Source organism: Bombina bombina, chromosome 11 (assembly GCF_027579735.1).
Source record: "Bombina bombina isolate aBomBom1 chromosome 11, aBomBom1.pri, whole genome shotgun sequence".
Taxonomy (NCBI): Eukaryota; Metazoa; Chordata; class Amphibia; order Anura; family Bombinatoridae; genus Bombina; species Bombina bombina.
Genome location: NC_069509.1, coordinates 126,262,387 through 126,285,509, shown reverse-complemented (window position 1 = coordinate 126,285,509; position 23,123 = coordinate 126,262,387). Strand labels below are relative to the sequence as shown.

The following is a 23,123-nucleotide window of genomic DNA, read 5'->3' as shown; positions in this document are numbered from 1 at the left end:
ATTATGGTAAGCCTATGTATATTAATGCCTTTAAAAACTGAAAAACATATAAATAAGAACCAAAGAAATATGTATAAAAAAATATGAAAAAAATCCTTAATTACTATGATCTCAGAAATAACTGAATTATATCAGGTTGTTAACATATATTGATAATAAAGTGTGACTACTTATAAATATGTGGTGAGACTAGTACAAAGAGATATACATCTATAAAATCTGACATTGAGGATTAGAATAACATATATTGTATCCAACTCAGAACCACACATATATACAATCTGAAATTTAAAGTTAAAGTCAAAAGCAGCGTATGTTATATCTGATTCAGTGCGATACAGCAACACAGTCACCACTGCCAAAAGTTTCAGTTACTAATATATCTATTGTTTCATAGTTGTCACAATTTGTATAAAGTGCTGCGCCGATATCATGCCGAATACAAATTAAAACCATACTATGATTAAATACAGATAGTCAAAGGTCATGTTTGCTCATCTACAAAAGCTCACCCTAGTCTTGGTGCATTGTGAGTGTGAACAAACCATCTTTACTAATATCATAAAATAAACCTATTGAAAATAATATATATTGTGATGTCCTAAAATAGATAAGAAAATCAAAGTGTTGCATTGGCCTATTACATCAACATCTAATGTGGTTGAGAGGCTCATACCTATGGCGGCTACAATGTTTCATGTAAAATGAATGTGCTTGAGTGTACTAGACAGACAATATGTGAGGATTACTTATAATATTAATATTAATGTGCAAAATAAAAATAAAACATAATAATAATAGTGAACCCTTATTAACTAAACATTTTTTTTGGTATCTGAGGAATTGAAGTACCCTACCGGGAAGAATATAGAAGTGGACATTGGTTCAGCCTTATCTCAAAAATGTGTTTTCTGGAGCAATATTATAAATCCTTTTTGTTTAGAGAACCAGCTTAAGGCTACAGAACCCTTGGTGCGAGAATTCAAGCCTTTGGTATTTTGGGAGATGATGTAAACTAAATTGTGAGACTAGCCATGAATGTGGATGGTGGGAGTAGAATGTATACAGAAAGTAATCATCCTACCTTTCTCACAATGTTTTGGTCTGAATGAGAGTCCTCCTACTCCCCACAGCCCCAGACTGAAAGAACACTCAAACGGTGCAGATAAAGACGTGTGACAAATGTCCATCTAGTAATTCTATTGGAAAATAAAATGAGCAACACAACAATAGCCAGAAAACAAACTAAGTACTTGGTTAGAGTTTATAACTAACTGCATTCTAACAGCGATATCTATTGGGAAATGAGTGGGGCTATGCATCTACCAAATAGAGCTACAGCTCCTAAAGGGAACAAATAAATATTGATTAGTCTAAAGAACATTTATTTGTGAAGAGAACTAAGGGCAAACTATCTTGTAATAAGTTGTCTCTATGGTCTACGACTTTAGTTAAACTTAGAAAGCCATTTCAAACTTTTAGTTTATCAGAAAAATTTTTTGAGTAATACAGTAACCCCCGATAATCTATTAGGAAAATCCTAATAGAGTGCAGCTATGTCATCAAGGTGTTATACTAAATGGTTGGGTTTGAATAATTCGCTGGGGCTGTGGAGTTGGGTATTTTCCTTACAAGCTTTGTCCAGGCAAGTCGCTTGGGTTTAGTTAAAGGGCCACTGTAAGTAAATATTTTCTATGCCTGTTACTAACTAACTACCCCAAATACGCTTTTTATCAATAGCATTTCATTAACATATCTCTACCGTATATCAGAAATCTTGTCTGCAAATTTAATTGTTTTCCAAACCCACTCTGTGGGTATCCTTTGCTCTGTACCAATCCGTTTACAATACCTAGGTTTCAAAATGGCGCTTTAAACACAAAGTTATTGGTTTAAGTATTTTGAACATGCAGTGCTGAAAATAGTGGGCAGGATAACGTGACATCATCAGCGAATAAAAGATATAACTTTTAGAACGTTATGAAACTTCGTTTTGGAGAAAATATAGGTCAGTAGGTTTTAATTAATGTTTATTAACTTTAATATGTTAGTTGTTTAGCTTAAAAATTATAACAGAAAGTAATCCTTAATGTTTCGTTGAAGACTCTGGGGATTATTCTGTAAATTGAGGTAAAACAGAAATCTCTTTATATATATGTATACGAATATATACTTAAATATTTATGTATTTATATGTGTATTCATACATATATACACACATATTAACACATTAATATATATGTATACATTCATATACTTATATATTAATATTTATTTGCAACCGGGGTTACGCGAGCTGTGGCTGTAAGACTGCATGAAAACGAGGCTCCATTGAAGTCTATGGGGGGACTTAAATTGCGATCGAGCATGCTTTTGAGCACGAGGATGCGATTGTGAGGGAGTGATATTTGCACTCAGTAGCGTTCACCAAAATAACAAAACGGATTGCAGATTATGGGGTTGAAGAAGCGCCAATATGCGTTCAACTTGTAATCTAGCCCTTAGTGTTTAATGTTAAAGGAACATGACACTAAAAAAATTTCTTTCATGATTCAGATAGAGTATGCAGTTTTATACAACTTTCTAATTTACTTCTATTATCAATTTTTCTTCATTCTCTTGGTATCTTGTGTTGAAAAGCAGGAACATATGCTTAGGAGCACTATATGGCAGTTATGCAAGAATGTTATCCATTTACAAGAGCACTACTTCCTGAAATGTTGCGCACCAGATGCCTACCTAGGTATCTCTTCAACACAGAATATCATGGGAACAAAGCAAATTTGATTATAGACGTAACTTGGAAACTTTTTTTTTAAATAGTATACTCTGAATCACAAAAGAACATTTGTGGGTTTTATTTCCCTTTAAGAGCTATGTGCAAAGTAACCTATTACCTGGTTCTCCCAAGTTTATTGTATGTACTCTCTTTTATGGAGAAGTTTAAATGTAAATGTGCTACTTATTTTGTAATAATAATAGAATAATAGAACATTTATAATTGTCTTATAACAATATATATTTTATATTGTAGGATGGTGCTACTTTCCTTCTACTAAAGTAAACACCAGGATTATATTATATGCTCTGTTGTCTTAATTGGTGTCTTGTTTAGAGTGATAATATTACATATATGGTAACTTGTTTTAATTTTATATAGTGAAAGCGGACATTAGTGGCTCTTATATTGTTAATTTGGTGACATTAAGTCATGAAGTATAAAAAACTTAAAGTGAAAGTAAAGTTTCCTCTGTTGCTCACCGTTATAACATATTATGTAATAAATCAATTCATCAAATTTTTATTACTTGTTTGCAAATCAAGTTTTACCTGAAATAAAATCTGAATTTTATCGTTGATAAATGCAACCCGTTTTTTTGACTGCATATTTCTTCCTGGTCACGTTCTTATTTGGGCCAACTGAAATACTGGCCCGTAGGCGGCCGTGAAGCGACGTCATCGGCCTATTGTGGCATCTGTGCATGCGGTAAATCGACGATCTTTACTTTTTTCTTCAATGCGCGCACCCCTTTTCGTACATGCGCAGACCATTCGGGACGGACTGAGCAGAAATGTCATCTGCTTTGAGTCCCTATTTGATACATTGAAGTGCTATGATATTTTTGAGGACGGATCGCGGAGGTCTGAAACGATGATGCTTGTCTCTTTCTCAAATCGCATAGTAATGAATGAATACAATATTGTTATTCATTCATTACTATGTTGTGAACTAAATACACACATGCGCTTTGGAGACCTGTTGAAGTGGAATCAGCGATTCGTGCATGCGCAATATAAATGGTCCATGTGAACGCGCTTCTCTGATACGTATAGAGCGGGTGGGACCGCTCTATACGCAAACACTGTAAAAAATCGGAAGTAGAAGATGGGAGGAGTCAGCAGGAGAACGGTATAACGAGAATGTATTAAAAAAATGCATAAATCAATACATTTATTAGAAAAAAAATAGCAATTTGCTTATTATACAGTTAGGCAATGCAGTACTTTGTTCAAATGGGACCAAATTTACTTTCACTTTAATGCTGAAAGTTCCTCTATTTTGCACCAAGTTTATGCCAAGCTGAGCCCTTCTGGCCGCCCACCGCAAAACACTATTTCACCAATGAGGTAATGTTTTTACCTCTTAGCCAATAACGTGGAAACTTCACCTATTACGAGTCTTGCAGGTATAGGTGTACCGCACACTTTTTTGGCCTTACCGCAAACCGACTTACGTAAAGTTCGTAAAGCCTTTTTTCTATGGGACTTCCATAGCGCTGGTATTACGAGTTTGTCCTGGGAGGCCAAAAAGTGAGTGGTACAGTCTCTACCGACAAGATTCCTAACGCATTCAAAAGTCAGTAGTTATGAGTTTTACACTACAACGCTGTAGCATAAAACTCATAACTAAAGTGCTACAAAGTACACTAACACCCATAAAATACCTATTAACCCCTAAACCGAGGCCCTCCTGCATCGCAAATACTAAAATAAATTTTTTAACCCCTAATCTGCCGCTCTGGACATCGCCGCCACTATAATAAACATATTAACCCCTAAACCGCCACACTCCCGCCTCGCAAACACTAGTTAAATATTATTAACCCCTAATCTGCCGCCCCTAACATCGCCGCCACTTACATTATACTTAATAAACCCTAATCTTCTGCTCCGGACATCGCCACCACCTACCTACATTTATTAACCCCTAATCTAACCGTCCCCAACGTCGCCGCCACTATTCTAAATTTATTAAAGGGACAGTCAACACTTGCGGTAACATTATTTGATATTGAAAAATAAAAAACGAAGATCCGCCTGCACTATACACCTTCTGCCTTGCCGCCTTGCTTCTTGTACTAATCACCGTCGATAACTTCTCTAATACCAGGTAAATATGGCAGCCGAACTCCCCCCACCGTTACGTAGCTGCTTTCTTCTTCAAATGATCAGCAAATCAGAATCCAATCCTCGGTCAGAAATTGCACGCGCTTGCAATTTCTGACCGAGGATTGGATTCTGATTTGCTGATCATTTGAAGAAGAAAGCAGCTACGTAACGGTGGGGGGAGTTTGGCTGCCATATTTACCTGGTATTAGAGACGGTGATAAGTACAAGAAGCAAGGCAGAAGGGGTATAGTGCAGGCGGATCTTCGTTTTTTTTATTTTTCAATATCAAATAATGTTACCGCAAGTGTTGACTGTCCCTTTAACCCTTTAAACCTAAGTCTAACCCTAACACCCCCTAACTTAAATATAATTTAAATAAATCTAAATAAAATTACTATCATTAACTAAATTATTCCTATTTAAAACTAAATACTTACCTGTAAAATAAACCCTAAGCTAGCTACAATATAACTAATAGTTACATTGTAGCTATCTTAGGTTTTATTTTTATTTTACAGGCAAGTTTGTATTTATTTTAACTTGGTAGAATAGTTATTAAATAGTTATTAACTATTTAATAACTACCTAGCTAAAATAAATACAAATTTACTTGTAAAATAAAACCTAACCTATGTTACATAAACACCTAACACTACCATTAAATCAATTCCCTACATTAAATACAATTAAATAAATTAAATTAGCTAAATCACACGCAAAAAAACACTAAATTACAGAAAAAATAAATCAATTTACAGATCTTTAAACTAATTAAACCTAATCTAATAGCCCTATCAAAATAAAAAAGCCCCCCAAAATAAAAAAAAACCCCTAGCCTAAACTAAACTACCAATAGCCCTTAAAAGGGCCTTTTGCCGGGCATTGCCCCAAAGAAATCAGCTCTTTTACCTGTAAAAAAAAATATACAAACAACCCCCCCCAACAGTAAAACCCACCACCCACACAACCAACCCCCCAAATAAAAGCCTAACTAAAAAAACCTAAGCTCCCCATTGCGCTGAAAAGGGCATTTGGAGGGGCAATGCCCTTAACAGGGCATTTAGCTCTATTGCTGCCCAAAGCCCTAACCTAAAAAATAAACCCACCCAATACACCCTTAAGAAATCCTAACACTAACCCCCGAAGATTCACTTACCGGGAGAAGTCTTCATCCAAGCGGCAATATGTCCTCAATAAAGCCGGCAAAAGTGGTCCTCTAGACGGGCAAAAGTCTTCATCCAGACGGCATCTTCTATCTTCATCCTTCCGACGCGGAGCGGTTCCATCTTCAAGACATCCGGCGCGGAGCATCCTCTTCAAATGATGGCTTCTTCGGAATGAATATCTCTTTAAGTGACATCATCCAAGATGGTGTCCCTTAGTTTCCGATTGGCTGATAGAATTCTATCAGCCAATCGGAATTAAGGTAGAAAAAATCCTATTGGCTGATTAGGAGTTAATAAATGTAGGTAGGTTGCGACGACATTGGGGCGGCAGATTAGGGGTTAATAAATATAATGTAGGTGTCGGTGATGTTGGGGGTAGCAGATTAGGGGTTAAAAAGTATAATGTAGGTGTCGGCGATGTCGGGGGCAGAAGATTAGGGGTTAATAAGTATAATGCAGGTGTAGGCGATGTCGGGGGCAGCAGATTAGGGGTTAATAAGTGTAAGATTAGGGGTGTTTAGACTCAGGGTTCATGTTAGGGTGTTAGGTGTAAACATAAATTTTGTTTCCCCATAGGAATCAATGGGGCTGCGTTACTGAGCTTTACGCTGCTTTTTTGCAGGTGTTAGACTTTTTCTCAGCCGGCTCTCCCCATTGATGTCTATGGGGAAATCGCGCACGAGCATGTACAACCAGCTCACCACTCACTTAAGCAGCACTGGTATTGGAGGGGGGTATGGAGCTCAATTTTGCTCTACGCTCACTTCTTGCCTTTTAACGCCGGGTTTGTAAAAACTCGTAAAACCAGCGCTGTAGGTAAGTGAGCGGTGAGAAAAAACTGCACGGTACACCGCATAGCACATAACGCAAGACTCGTAATCTACCCGATAGAGTTTTCCTGTGGACGATCAGAGGTGCTCAGCTCGGCATAAACTCGCTGTGTAAAAAAGGAACTTCCAGCATGAAGTTTTTTATATTTCATGACTGAAAGTCATGAAACACTAGGATTTACTATCACTAAAGAACATAAGCTGTTTATCCCAACAAAAACACAATTGGTCTGAGGTTTCAGAATTGTGGGCAGCTATGAGTTTCTGCTATTAGTTCAAAAACTGCAAAATATGTTTGGAGAATAATAAACTTCCTTAGATCTTTTGATCATAAAATATAAAAGCCTTAGATTGTTTTTTATTGCTAGTATTTATATATAATAGTTAATAGTTAATAACTCTTATTTACTTAAATGGTTTTATTTTAAAATTTATTTAATCATAAAGAGTATTTTATGCAATGTAGTAACCTAAAGTTCTATTTACCCCATATAACAATTGCAATTTTTTTTCCAGATTTTGTATTATTATTATTATTTGTAGAGCGCCAACAGATTCCATAGCGCTATAAACATAGGTATAATATGCAAAGGTAGCATTTATAGGAAATAAAAGTGTAAAGTGCCCTGCCCGGAGTTAAACTAAGATATTGAAAAAAATAAAATGTAGGCCACATATATACATATATATATATATATATATACTAATAAGTGAATCTGTGTAAGTCAGCAAAACAATAATAAAAAATCTCTTTATAAAAAAGGGGTGATAAAGGCAAACAGTATTTAGAAAACTGGAACAATCATGGAAAGGGGATACAAGTAATAATAACTTTGTACATATTTATGTAAGCTATTGATCTAATAAAACTACTAGATAAAGCATGTCTCCATATGAAAGATAAAACGAGGAGTAAACCTGTATTGGTTAAATAAATAAATCTTGAAAAGCATATAAAGGAGTTACATAATGGAACATAGAATATGGGATATTATGCATGGTCATGGATAACGACCTCGGCTGCTGAAGTTATTTGAAGTTCTTTAGGAGTTTCCTGAGATACGTCCTCTCAAAATCGCTGCTTGGACATGCGCCGTCAGCCGTTCTCTTATTTGAACTCATTACAGAATCCTTTTCCACTGAAAAATTGGCCACTGCGTGGAATAAATGACTTTTCCGTGCGGGATTTCCATTATGCCATATTACAAGTTGTTCGATCAGGCTATAATGCTAGCGTTATAGTCTATACCTCAACGATCCATACTGCTATCTGAGACTAGTAGTTATGGATTTTGAAAAACAAAAATGTTTCACAAAACTCATAACTAAAATGTTTCAAAGTAAGTTAACTCCTAAACCGCCGCCTCCCACATTGCAACTACTATAATAAACCTGTTAACCCCTAAACCTCTGGCACCCCACATCGCAACTACTATAACAACCTATTAACCCCTAAACTGCCGGTCCCCCACTTTGAAAATCACTAAATTAAACTATTAACCCCTAAACCTAACACCCCTAACTAATATAACTATCTTAAAATAAATAAAAACTTACTTGTAAATTAAAAAAAAACTAAGATTAAACTATAAATAAACCTAACAAAACTAGGATGAGAGTTACTGAAAAACTATTGGCTGTTCAAATCAGCCAATAGGATTTCAGTAGCTCTCATACTATTGGCTGATTTGAAAATGTCAGCCAATAGGAATTCAAGGTACCCCATTTTTAAACGGGTACCTTGCATTCAATCTTCAGTGTACGGCGGTGATCGTCCATGCTGGATGTCCACTCCGATGCTACGTGCCTCCACAGCTCTGCGCCACCGGAATGAAGATAGAAGATGCCTTTGCGATGGATGAAGAATTCTCGCCGCCTGAATGAAGATGGATGTTCGGACTTCAGGAACTGTGAGTAGATTTCCTGGAGTTAGTTTTATTTATTTTATATTTTTTGGGGTGTTTTTTTTTTTTAGATTATGGCTTTGGGCACAAGAGCCATTTTAATGGCAATGCCCATACAAATGCCCCATTAGGGGCAATGGGAAGCTTAGTTTTTTTTTAGACTTTTTTATTTTGGGGGTTGGTTGGGTGGGTGGGGTTTACTTTAAGGGGGGGGGGACTTTGTAATTTTTAAAGTAAAAGAGCTTATTGCTTCAGGGCAATGCCCTACAAAGGTCCCTTTTAAGAGCTATCGGTAGTTTATGTTAGGGTGTTACATTTTTACAAAACTTTCTTTTCCCTAGAGTCATCAATGGGGTTGCGTTATAGATGATCGCCATTCCGCAATTTTTTTCTAACACTTTCTCTCCATTGATGTCTATGGGGGAAAGTGTGCACGAGCATGTCAAGTCAGGACTTGACTTTTGTGCGGTATGGAGCTTAACGCACTATATCTCACAACAAAAGAAGGTTTTTCAGTAACTTGTAATGGCAGCGCTATGGAAAGTGCGATACCACTCATTTACGTTATTTACACACCCAGTTTAGTGCACAACTTGTAATCTTGCCCATAATCTCCCAGATGGTGGCCCCCAGTTTGAAGATGCAGAGATTCCCCAACTGATAATTGTAAGGCATTAAAATAGGAGAATGACTTTGAAGACAGCTGCAGACACAGGAGGAAAAACAATAGCATGGTGAATAGTAACCATACTACTGTAGTTGTACACAGCAAATTAATGTCCCTTTTCGTTACATCACATAATTGACTTCTATAGGGGATTGGATTAAAAATTATAACTTTGGTTAGCATTTTTATCCATCTACTTCTAATTCCAGATTAATAGAGTGTGCATTATCCAATGCACACTTAGGGGTCAATTTATTAAGGTGCGGACGGACATGATACACTGTATGGTATCAAGTCCGCCGCACATCGATAAATGCCGACAGCATACACTGTCGGCAATTATCATTGCACCAGCAGTTCTTGTGAACTGCTGGTGCAATGCCGCACCCTGCAGATTTGCGGCCAATCGGCCACTAGCAGGGGGGTGTCAATCAACTCAATCATAACCGATCGGGCAGATTGCTGTCCACCACCTCAAAGGTGGCAGACGAGTTAAGGAGCAGCGACCCCAGACGGACCTGAAGCAGAGTGGGTTGGAAGCAGCATCCGCTGCTTAATAAATCGACCCCATACTATTGTCAGGGTGCCAGGAATCAGACTGAGACGAGAAGTGCAAAAATAATCACACCTTTATTAATAGCAAAAAATAATAAAAAGTCCACAAGTCGAATAACAAGCCAGGAGTCAAAACCAGAGCTGGTAGTCAGGAGCCAAAGCGAATAGTCAGACGAGCCGTAATTAGGAACAGGGAAAAAAGCAGAGTCAGGAACAAGCCAGGGATCAGGAACCAGGAAGGACGTCAGGCAGGACGTCAGGCATCCAGGTAATACACAGGATCTCTCACAAACAGGTCTGAGACAACGCAAAGGCAAAGCATACTGAACAGAGGCCCTTTAAATAATAAGTGATGACATCACAATTCTGAGACTGCATCCTGTCTCACATGGATGATGCACACCAGTCTGGCCATAAAAGGAAGTGTAGGAAATGAGCAGCATCCCCCACAATGCACCATAATCAGGAAGAAAGGTGAGGAAAAATGGCTACCAGCAGCACATGGCAAATAACAGGGAAAAAACCCTGACAACTATGTATTTTAGAGACACAACTCCTAGAGTATAGCTTTAACTTATCTTGCCTTTTCTTTTTTTCCCTCTTTCTTTTATATACCTGCTGTGATTAAACAAATAAATACATTTCACTTAGCAGATGTCTCCTAGTTTACAATCGTATTCTATTAAATTGTGATAAATTAATTTGTTGTTTAGCAAAAATGAATAAATAAATAAATACATCCGGTATTTGTTCTTTAAAGTTGGAGTTGTGTCTCCTCTTTTGATTTCATATTGTGTGTGTTATTGTTTGTATTTTATGCACTAATAAAGCTATATATTTAGAAAAAATATACAAAATTGCTCCTTAAAAGAAAGAAAAAAAATAATTAAATTTGAAATAAAATACCCTCATGAAAATTTTAGCCCATGGAATGGTTATTCTGAAAAGGATATTTCCTTTTTAGATACTTGGAAATTAGAAGGTCCTAATGTCTAAATGTAGCCACCAATCAGCAAGCATGACCCAGGTTCTGAACCAAAAATTGGCCGGCTCCTATGCTTATGTTCTTATTTTTTTAAATAAAGATACCCAGTAAACAAAGAAAAATAATAATAGGAGTAAGTTACTTAAAATTGCATGCTCTATCTGAATCATGAATGTTTAATTTTGACTAGACTATCCCTTTAATATACTGTGTGTTTGTATGTGTATATATATGTATATATATATATATATATAACTAATAAAAGTGTGTTAGCGGAGATTTAAAGGGATATAGTATATCACAAGGTGTTATACTGGGAATTGCTATATGTGTGTGTGAATTTGTATGTGTCTGTATGTGTATTTTTGAGCCAATTACAAGAAGCATATGTGACTGTGTAATCACTATTTACCCGCTAGCTCCCAGTAAAGGATCGCTGCTCCTGAGCCTACCTAGGCATGTTTTTCAATGAAGGATGCTAAGAGAACAAAGTAAATTTGATAACAGAAGTAAATTGAAAATGTATGCATGCTCTACCTGAATCATGAAAAGCGGTTTTGTTATTGTTAACTGAATGTTTATTTTATAGGTGAACCATTTGGCACCTTCGTTATTTTGAACAGTGCAATTGCCAACGTCATCGGTTCCATTCTTTTTGGGAAAAGGTTTGAATACGATGACCCAACACTGATATCTCTTCTTAAACTAATAAATGAAAATACAAAGCTCACTGGAACTCCTCAAACAATGGTAAAAAAAACTAAAATATCTAATTACAAACGTTGCTTACATTGACATTTTTTTTATATATAAATACTCCAGTGCATTGTTTCAAACAATTTTGGTGAAATTGTAGATGGAGTTGGAATGATCTCTGGAAAGAACCTATAAAGGCTGTCAGTATATAAAAAACTTGTGATATTTTGTAGAATATATTTTTCTTATATAATGTAATAATCTATTTTAAAATCTAGAAGGGCCAGATTAGTTAGTGCGCTAACAGTTACACACAAGCAATAAGAGGTTTATTGCGGTGTTTGTGCGTCATGTTTTTTGCTCGTATTACAAGTTGAAAGTAAATGTGATCCCTTGAGCGCACTTGAAGTTAACGCGTCGGGATAGCGCATCCTCAGAGCTCTGGTTAACTGTTTCGCAAAACAAAAAAGTGTTACAAAACACATAAAAAATACATTACAAAGTATGCTTACACTAATAATAACACTATCTAATACAACTTATTCAACAAAATATTTCACAAAAAAGTTAAAAGGGCCCAAAGTCTCAGGTGGTAGAAAAAAAAGGCAGACAAAGGACTATTACATTTACAGGCAATACCCTCCTGCATGCGTCCAGCTGTCATCCCTCTAATACTGCTTCTGCGGTAGCCAAGGGACAATTTGTCCGCTTAAAAAGGAATTGCAGTATGACATCTGACTACATCCAGGAGGCGAATAGTCTTGAAAAGAGGCTTAAGGAGAGAAAGTACACTCGCACTCATATAAAAACAGCCAGACATAAGGTAGACAAATTGGACAGAGCTGCCTTGCTATGTGACAAACCCAGTAAGAGCTCTGAGACTCACAATAAAGTCCACTTTGTGACGACTTTCAGTGAACAATACTCTCAGATCTGTACCATTATTAAGAAACATTTCCCCTTACTTGCTGCTGACGATAAACTGCAAGAGACAGTTAATAATGGGTTCAGATGTTCCTATAAGAAATGTCCCACGCTTGCATCTATCTTGGCCCCTACACAACTCAAACAAACACAAAATTCTACGAGCTCATGGTTACAACATTTGGGAATGTACAAATGTGGCCATCGCAGATGCAAGCCTTGTGACTATGTTCTTACTGCCTCTACATTTTCCTCTACTGTCACTGGTCAGACATATCCCATTAAGACATGTCTTAATTGCCAAAGTACTTATGTGGTGTACCTAATTTTGTGCACAGCATGCAAGGTGCAATACATAGGGTTGACCTCTAGGGATGTCAACTCTAGAATTAGGGAGCATTTTTCTACCATATCCAAAGGAAAATCCTCTACCCCATTGGTCCAACACTTTGTCACTAAACACAAAAGTAGTCTAGACACTTTTAGATAGGCAGCTATAGAAAAAGCAAAAATCCCTAATAGAGGAGGTAACTTAGATGAGACGCTGGCCAAAAGAGAGGTGTTCTGGATTATTACCTTAAAAACCAGACTCCCTTTGGGTTTAAACTCAAAATATGATCTAATCAACTTCTGGGAATAATATCTTAATATCTCAATACAACTAAAATGCAAATATATACTTATATCAAAATGAGAGTAAACTTATTTTTCTATCTATATATTCTTTTGTATAAGTAAGTGACTGTATTATCATTATTAACCATGTTACGATTTTTACATTTATATTTATATTTGCAACTTCTCTTTTTCCATTTAGATATCTATTCTACTCTTTTCTTTTTCTCTGCTTTTTTGCTTGAGCAATATACCAGGGTTACACATATATACATATCTTTTTTGTGTTTTCCGCCCTTTTCTCCTATGCTTGATACTCTCTTATGCCTTGATTGCATTTTCTAATTTTGGATATATTTATGCTTTTCTTACATTCTCTATTTCCTTTATATTATTTTCTCATCCGTTATTTATCTTGCCCCCCTTTTTCCTTCCCGCTATTCATTTTTAGGTTTCTTGATGTTTTGCGAGCTTTACATGGCTTTTAGGGTTAATTTCTAATGTTTTCTACTGTTGTGTAAAATAGGCGTGCTTTTGTTTGTACGTTTTAACCAATCAGCATGCACTGTACTTCTTTTAAACTCACTGCTAATTGTGACACCTGAGGCTATGATTACGGCTAAGCGCCGAAACATGTAAGCCCATAGGTGTCTCGCCTGTCTTACACCTGTTTTCTTTACTGTTGCCCCATTTTGCAACTTTTAATTACTTGTTGAAATAAAGAACTTTTTATTTTACTTTTTGGGCATCCGTTCCTCCTTCAGTTTTCGCTAAGACAAAGGACTTTAACATAGAGATACAAACATCTCTAAAGATATATGTATGCATATAGTTATGTATATATGTGTGTACATATGTATTTACAGACATATATACACATATAAACACATACAAATATAAGTACACACACATATATATATATATATATATATATATATATATATATATATATATATATATATATATATATATATATATCTATATATATATATATATATATATATATATATATATATATATAATTGGAGCCCTTTGCAGTTAAGATGAAAACATGTAAAATCATATTTATGAAAAATTCATATTTCATAAAGTGTTATACTGTGTATTTATTGTAAATAATTCACATTCCAATGTTCTGCACATAGCAGAATAGGTTCTAATTATTTATATATATATATTTCTATGTATATCTGTATATATCTATACCTTTATTGTAAGAATATATAACCAACCTGGCGCCATCTTTTCTCTATTTCTCCATCTTGAATCTATTCAGCCATTTTGAACTAATACTGACCTTTTATTTTGCTATGACACTAAGGCCTAGATTTAGAGTTCGGCGGTAAAAGGGCTGTTAACGCTCCGCGGGCTTTTTTCTGGCCGCACCATAAATTTAACTCTGGTATCGAGAGTTAAAACAAATGCTGCGTTAGGCTCCAAAAAAGGAGCGTAGGGCATTTTTACCGCAAATGCAACTCTCGATACCAGAGTTGCTTACGGACGCGGCCGGCCTCAAAAACGTGCTCGTGCACGATTCTCCCATAGGAAACAATGGGGCTGTTTGAGCTGAAAAAAAACCTAACACCTGCAAAAAAGCAGCGTTCAGCTCCTAACGCAGCCCCATTGTTTCCTATGGGGAAACACTTCCTACGTCTGCACCTAACACTCTAACATGTACCCCGAGTCTAAACACCCCTAGCCTTACACTTATTAACCCCTAATCTGCCGCCCCCGCTATCGCTGACCCCTGCATTACAGTTTTAACCCCTAATCTTCCGCTCCGTAAACCGCCGCAACCTACGTTATCCCTATGTACCCCTAATCTGCTGCCCTAACATCGCCGACCCCTATGTTATATTTATTAACCCCTAATCTGCCCCCCACAACGTCGCCGACACCTGCCTACACTTATTAACCCCTAATCTGCCGAGCGGACCTGAGCGCTACTATAATAAAGTTATTAACCCCTAATCCGTCTCACTAACCCTATCATAAATAGTATTAACCCCTAATCTGCCCTCCCTAACATCGCCGACACCTACCTTCAATTATTAACCCCTAATCTTCCGATCGGAGCTCACCGCTATTCTAATAAATGTATTAACCCCTAAAGCTAAGTCTAACCCTAACACTAACACCCCCCTAACTTAAATATAATTTACATATAACGAAATAAATTAACTCTTATTAAATAAATTAATCCTATTTAAAGCTAAATACTTACCTGTAAAATAAACCCTAATATAGCTACAATATAAATTATAATTATATTTTAGCTATTTTAGGATTAATATTTATTTTACAGGCAACTTGGTATTTATTTTAACCAGGTACAATAGCTATTAAATAGTTAATACCTATTTAATAGTTACCTAGTTAAAATAAATACAAAATTACCTGTAAAATAAATCCTAACCTAAGATATAATTAAACCTAACACTACCCTATCAATAAAATAATTAAATAAACTACCTACAATTACCTACAATTAACCTAACACTACACTATCAATAAATAAATTAAACACAATTGCTACAAATAAATACAATTAAATAAACTAGCTAAAGTACAAAAAATAAAAAAGAACTAAGTTACAGAAAATAAAAAAATATTTACAAACATAAGAAAAATATTACAACAATTTTAAACTAATTACACCTACTCTAAGCCCCCTAATAAAATAACAAAGCCCCCCAAAATAAATAATTCCCTACCCTATTCTAAATTTAAAAAGTTACAAGCTCTTTTACCTTACCAGCCCTGAACAGGGCCCTTTGAGGGGCATGCCCCAAGAAGTTCAGCTCTTTTGCCTGTAAAAGAAAACATACAATACCCCCCCCCCCAACATTACAACCCACCACCCACATACCCCTAATCTAACCCAAACCACCCTTAAATAAACCTAACACTAAGCCCCTGAAGATCTTCCTACCTTGTCTTCACCATACCAGGTTCACCGATCCGTCCTGGCTCCGATATCTTCATCCAACCCAAGCGGGGGCTAGACATCCACTGAAGAAGTCCAGAAGAGGGTCCAAAGTCTTCCTCCTATCCGGCAAGAAGAGGACATCCGGACCGGCAAACATCTTCTCCAAGCGGCATCTTCTATCTTCTTCCATCCGGTGCGGAGCGGGTCCATCTTGAAGCAGGCGACGCGGATCCATCCTCTTCTTCCGATGTCTCCCGACGAATGACGGTTCCTTTAAGGGACGTCATCCAAGATGGCGTCCCTCGAATTCCGATTGGCTGATAGGATTCTATCAGCCAATCGGAATTAAGGTAGGAATTTTCTGATTGGCTGATGGAATCAGCCAATCAGAATCAAGTTCAATCCGATTGGCTGATCCAATCAGCCAATCAGATTGAGCTCGCATTCTATTGGCTGTTCCGATCAGCCAATAGAATGCAAGCTCAATCTGATTGGCTGATTGGATCGGCCAATCGGATTGAACTAGATTCTGATTGGCTGATTCCATCAGCCAATCAGAAAATTCCTACCTTAATTCCGATTGGCTGATAGAATCCTATCAGCCAATCGGAATTCGAGGGACGCCATCTTGGATGACGTCCCTTAAAGGAACCGTCATTCGTCGGGAGACATCGGAAGAAGAGGATGGATCCGCGTCGCCTGCTTCAAGATGGACCCGCTCCGCACCGGATGGAAGAAGATAGAAGATGCCGCTTGGAGAAGATGTTTGCCGGTCCGGATGTCCTCTTCTTGCCGGATAGGAGGAAGACTTTGGACCCTCTTCTGGACTTCTTCAGTGGATGTCTAGCCCCCGCTTGGGTTGGATGAAGATATCGGAGCCAGGACGGATCGGTGAACCTGGTATGGTGAAGACAAGGTAGGAAGATCTTCAGGGGCTTAGTGTTAGGTTTATTTAAGGGTGGTTTGGGTTAGATTAGGGGTATGTGGGTGGTGGGTTGTAATGTTGGGGGGGGGGGTATTGTATGTTTTCTTTTACAGGCAAAAGAGCTGAACTTCTTGGGGCATGCCCCGCAAAGGGCCCTGTTCAGGGCTGGTAAGGTAAAAGAGCTTGTAACTTTTTTAATTTAGAATAGGGTAGGGAATTTATTATTTTGGGGGGCTTTGTTATTTTATTAGGGGGCTTAGAGTAGGTGTAATTAGTTTAAAATTGTTGTAATATTTTTCTTATGTTTGTAAATATTTTTTTATTTTCTGTAACTTAGTTCTTTTTTATTTTTTGTACTTTAGCAAGTTTATTTAATTGTATTTATTTGTAGCAATTGTGTTTATTTAATTTATTGATAGTGTAGTGTTAGGTTAATTGTAGGTAATTGTAGGTAGTTTATTTAATTATTTTATTGATAGGGTAGTGTTAGGTTTAATTATATCTTAGGTTAGGATTTATTTTACAGGTAAATTTGTTATTATTTTAACTAGGTAACTATTAAATAGTTCTTAACTATTTAATAGCTATTGTACCTAGTTAAAATAAATACCAAGTTGCCTGTAAAATAAATATTAATCCTAAAATAGCTATAATATAATTATAATTTATATTGTAGCTATATTAGGATTTATTTTACAGGTAAGTATTTAGCTTTAAATAGGATTAATTTATTTAATAAGAGTTAATTTATTTCGTTAGATTAAAATTATATTTAAGTTAGGGGGGTGTTAGTGTTAGGGTTAGACTTAGCTTTAGGGGTTAATACATTTATTAGAATAGCGGTGAGCTCCGATCGGAAGATTAGGGGTTAATAATTGAAGGTAGGTGTCGGCGATGTTAGGGAGGGCAGATTAGGGGTTAATACTATTTATGATAGGGTTAGTGAGGCGGGTTAGGGGTTAATAACTTTATTATAGTAGCGGTGCGGTCCGCTCGGCAGATTAGGGGTTAATAAGTGTAGGCAGGTGTCGGCGACGTTGAGGGGGGCAGATTAGGGGATAATAAATATAATATAGGGGTCGGCGGTGTTAGGGGTAGCAGATTAGGGGTACATAGGGATAACGTAGGTGGCGGCGCTTTGCGGTCGGAAGATTAGGGGTTAATTATTTTAAGTAGCTGGCGGCGATGTTGTGGGGGGCAGATTAGGGGTTAATAAATGTAATATAGGGGTCGGCGGGGTTAGGGGCAGCAGATTAGGGGTACATAAGTATAACGTAGGTGGCGGTCGGAAGATTAGGGGTTAAAATTTTTAATCGAGTGGCGGCGATGTGGGGGGACCTCGGTTTAGGGGTACATAGGTAGTTTATGGGTGTTAGTGTACTTTAGGGTACAGTAGTTAAGAGCTTTATAAACCGGCGTTAGCCAGAAAGCTCTTAACTCCTGCTATTTTCAGGCGGCTGGAATCTTGTCGTTAGAGCTCTAACGCTCACTGCAGAAACGACTCTAAATACCGGCGTTAGAAAGATCCCATTGAAAAGATAGGCTACGCAAATGGCGTAGGGGGATCTGCGGTATGGAAAAGTCGCGGCTGTAAAGTGAGCGTTAGACCCTTTAATCACTGACTCCAAATACCAGCGGGCGGCCAAAACCAGCGTTAGGAGCCTCTAACGCTGGTTTTGACGGCTACCGCCGAACTCTAAATCTAGGCCTAAGTTTCCTGTTTTATGCTGTTATAGAAAAACATATTTTTCTGTTGTCTATGTGTAGCTAAGCAAAGAAACAAATTATTAAGATACAACACTCCAATGTACACTCTCTCTATGCTACTCTCTATATAGTAAACCATCCTCCAGTTCTGTAAACCAAAAATGCAAAAAATAGGATAAAAATGGGGGAAGCGCTAAAAAAGCAGAAAGAGATCTCCTGTGCAGATAGTTCAAATTGTGACAAATTAGTTTAATAGAAAATGCTAAAGATAGTAAGTACAATGTTTTGGAGTTATAAAATTATGTTTAATATGGCAATAAAAACAATAATAATAAAATAGTCAATATACAGTAATCTAACTATTATAAAATAGATGCCGGCATCAATGGCGTTTGTAGAATATTGCTAATGCAATGTTAGTATAAATATATGTAGTGCTAATAACACTCAGTTAAAGTATACAATAAAAGTAAACAAATATAGGTAATCTAAATGTGAGTTACCAGGCATTAAATCTAAACTCTAAAGGATCAAAAAAGTTCACAGCAAGTTTATATCATGTCCCAAGTTGACTCTGATGGAGAAAATGTCCCTCATAAGGGATTGAGAAAAGTTTAGTACCTTATTTATCCGGTCCTTATCTTATTAGCGTCTGTGAAAGAGTATAGAGGTAGTGATTTTTAATCACGATTGTGGCTTGGGGCCAGAGTGAGATCGATATCGGATGATAGGAAATGTAGAATCAGTGTAATCTAACGATTTCCAAATGGTTTGTAGCTCCAGATGGTTTGTAGCTCAAAGCGGTTGTATTATGAAAAGAGGCATCTGTCCACTTTGGGATATTATAGAAGTTTCTGTGAATGGTATAAATTGTACACTCCAAAGGTCAGTGGAGTATTTTGCACCTGTTCAGGAGCCGTTATATCAGAATGTCTAAGGGTTATTAGTAGATTCTGGGACAGGGATTATGCATACAGAGTACACTCGTATATCACAAAGTGACTCAATGAACCTGTCTTTCTAACGGTTTCCTTAGGAGCGGAAATGAAAAACATGTAATTCAAGTGAGACTGAATAGGCGCAAAATACTCCACGGACCTTTGGAGTGTACAATTTATACCATTCTGAGCAGGAATAATTGCAAATATAACATGTAATCAGGGTATCATAGTATTTATTTGCAATCAATGGATATTTTAAGAAAAACTGGGCCAGTTTTCTCTCTGTACCTGTGTAACCCCTCCTGATTGCAATCTAGTTTTAAAAACCACCCTACACAGGTGTTACAAAATTGGCTGGCATATAAATTGACATTTCTTACTGAAAAAGAAATTCAAGAGAAGGAAGAAATACACTGACATTAGCGTGACAGTAAAGAGGTGATTTTAATTTCTGCTGTATTTGATTAATGACAGTTTAATGTTAGGTGGGCTATCCCTTTCAACTATCAGTTTAGTACGGATTGACTTGATTTGTTATGTTGAAACCAAAATGTTTTAATAATAATAAAAATGATTTAAACATAAACTATCAGTTTAAGATTATATTGAATCAAACATCATTCAAATTTTAAAATCATTGTCTAAAATATTACACTGTGTGTCATAATGTCAGCATCAATGTTTATCTTTAATACGAATTTCACATATACATACTTTCAAAGTATAATACACAATGTAACAAATGGCACTTACAAGTTCTGATGAGTGATCAATGACACAAGTATCGAGCAATTTGATTCGTTAGTGATAGTTTAAAATGTATATTTGAATCAGATTGGCTGATGTCATAAATCATGTGATTATGCATATTCCAATCAAAAGCGGTTGAAAAATTCACTAGGTTGTTTAGGAGTTTGCGTCAAATTTGGTGCGAAAAGTGTGCGTCAAATTTGGTGCGATGTAGAGAGTGGGACTTGTATTATATGCCTTAAACATGATGCAAATAGATTAATCAAAAAAATAAAAAGGAAGTTAGCTATATTATGTTGTGAATTTATTTCATTTTTATCTCTATATCTATTAGTGCAACAAGTTTGGGGCAAAACTTTGCACCAAATTTGTAGAAATAATATTGTCCCCTTGCTTTGTAATGAGAGACAAAGATGTAACATAATCCATAAGTAGTATTGTATTTTTCATTTTTATTCCTATATCTACTAGTGATGTGAACCAAATGTAGAGCAATAATATTGTTTGATTTAGAAAGGGTATGGAATTTTAATAACGTTTCTAATTTACTTTTATTATGCTTCATTCTCTTGCAGCATCGAATATAAGCTTTCTGTGTTTTCAGACTCCCATTGATTTCTATGGCATCTGCGGCCTCAAGGGTGGCGGTTTGAAAACTAGGTACGCTGCGTCGAAATAGACGCGGGCGTACCTGTTAAATGTTTGATCATTTGGGAAAAGGGTCAAATAGAGTCGAATGTGAATTTGAAACATCTGTAATGACGCAAGCATCGATCTGCGTCAGATTGAGATCACGGTAGTGTATATTAAGTCACACATTTCAACATTTGACGATCTTGTCGCTTTGTTAACTACAGCGGATCAATCTCGCGTCAAATTCGACGCAGGATTCAAGGGTATTATCAGTTGACGCTTTGATAAATATCCCCCATAGACTGTATTCTGTGTGCATGTCTGATTTTGCTCTTCAAGGTTTTGTATGAGGAAATACTCAGTTCCATAAAGCGCAGAATACTGATCAGTGACATGTTGTACCCAGTCTCAGAGATGACATATAATCATGTATAAATATATATATATATATATATATATATATTCAACAGGCTCCATGCACTCACTCCTAAAATGTTAAATGCAATTAAGCCTGGGTGTCTCCTCCACAATATTCAAACGACTTTTCACATACGAGGGCACTCACAGGTCTTGATTTTCCATATATACATTCTTTATTTTAGAAAAAAATTAATCACAGTAAAGTCGACATTTCGGCTAATTCCTTTAGCTTTTGTCAAGACAAGCTACAAACATAACACAAATATTATGCATCAATCATCCATGTATCAAAAGAATATAAAAAAAAGTTCCTATATCACTTCCCTACATCTCCCCTATCATCTTTTGACTGTGTATACAATATGTACAATGTGGCCAACAACTATTAAATTCACAAAATACAATCACCAAATGGAAATTTCCTGTTTCAGATCAATAACTGCCATAGCGTAACTTGAATTCTTAACATAATATTGGCATAATCATTGAATAATACTTAAACATACCTTTCTTGAAGTTGTGTGTACTCAGCGTGTTATAACGCCATTCTAAAGTTGTGTATGTTCAATCCATGTATGCAGCTGTTAGAAATACCTGCTGATGCCCTATTGGTTGAGATGTCACACCTGACGTTACAAGGGCGTGTTCTGCTAATGCTAGGCTGTAAAACACTTACAGCAAGTAGCAGTAATTCTGTATCAATCCAGACTCTACTGTAAACATATGGATACATTATATCTAAAGCGCTGATTGGTTTCCTCTATACACCTGCACTGCCATAACATAACAAGGACGTCTTAGCGCAAGGCTAATTTCAAAAGCCTATCTTTCTACATATATAAAATGAGAGTAATATACATCACCATCTGCCCCAACAGCAAAATGACAGAACAGACTTGTAGCTCATGTCATGTATGTGTACCATAATCCCCAAAACGCCACTGTGTCCTCTTAGGGGTTGTCAGGGTTTTTTCCCTGTTTTGTTTGCCATGTGCTGCTGCTAGCCATTTTACTCACCTCTCCTCCTGACTATGGTGCATTGTGGGGGATGCTGCTCATGTCCTGCACTTCCTTTTATGGCCAGACTGGTGTGCATCATCCGTGTGAGACAGAACGCTGTCTCAGAATTGTGATGTCATTACTTATTATTTAAAGGGCCTCTGTTCAGTATGCTTTGCCTTTGCGTTGTCTCAGACCTGTTTGTGAGAGTTCCTATGTATTACCTGGTTGCCTGACGTCCTTCGTGGTTCCTGATCCCTGGCTTGTTCCTGACTCTGCTGTTTTCCTTGTTGCTGATTCTGGCTCATCTGACTATTCGCTTTGGTTCCTGACTCGGCTCGTCTGACTACCAGCTCTGGTTTTGACTCCTGGCTTGTTATTTGACTTGTGGACTTTTTATTATTTTTTGCTATTAATAAAGGTGTGATTATTTTTGCACTTCTCGTCTCAGTCTGATTCCTGGCACCCTGACATTACGCAAAGGCCATGAATCCTGATGGTGCTAATAATCCACCTTTACCTGCCATCATTTCCAGGATGGATGTACAGGATCACCGCTTGGATCAATTTGCACTAGCCCTGAAAAC

The 23,123-nt window shown here is 36.8% G+C and overlaps 1 protein-coding gene across 1 annotated transcript in view; it reads left to right on the top strand.

Moving 5' to 3' along the window:
• The window catches only part of LOC128642239 (cytochrome P450 2K1), a 249,745-nt gene that overhangs the window by 84,890 nt on the left and 141,732 nt on the right, over nucleotides 1-23,123 (top strand). The window contains exon 4 of the mRNA XM_053694937.1: nucleotides 11,587-11,747. Coding sequence (XP_053550912.1) covers nucleotides 11,587-11,747 — 161 coding nt within the window. The remainder of the gene's footprint in view (nucleotides 1-11,586; nucleotides 11,748-23,123) is intronic.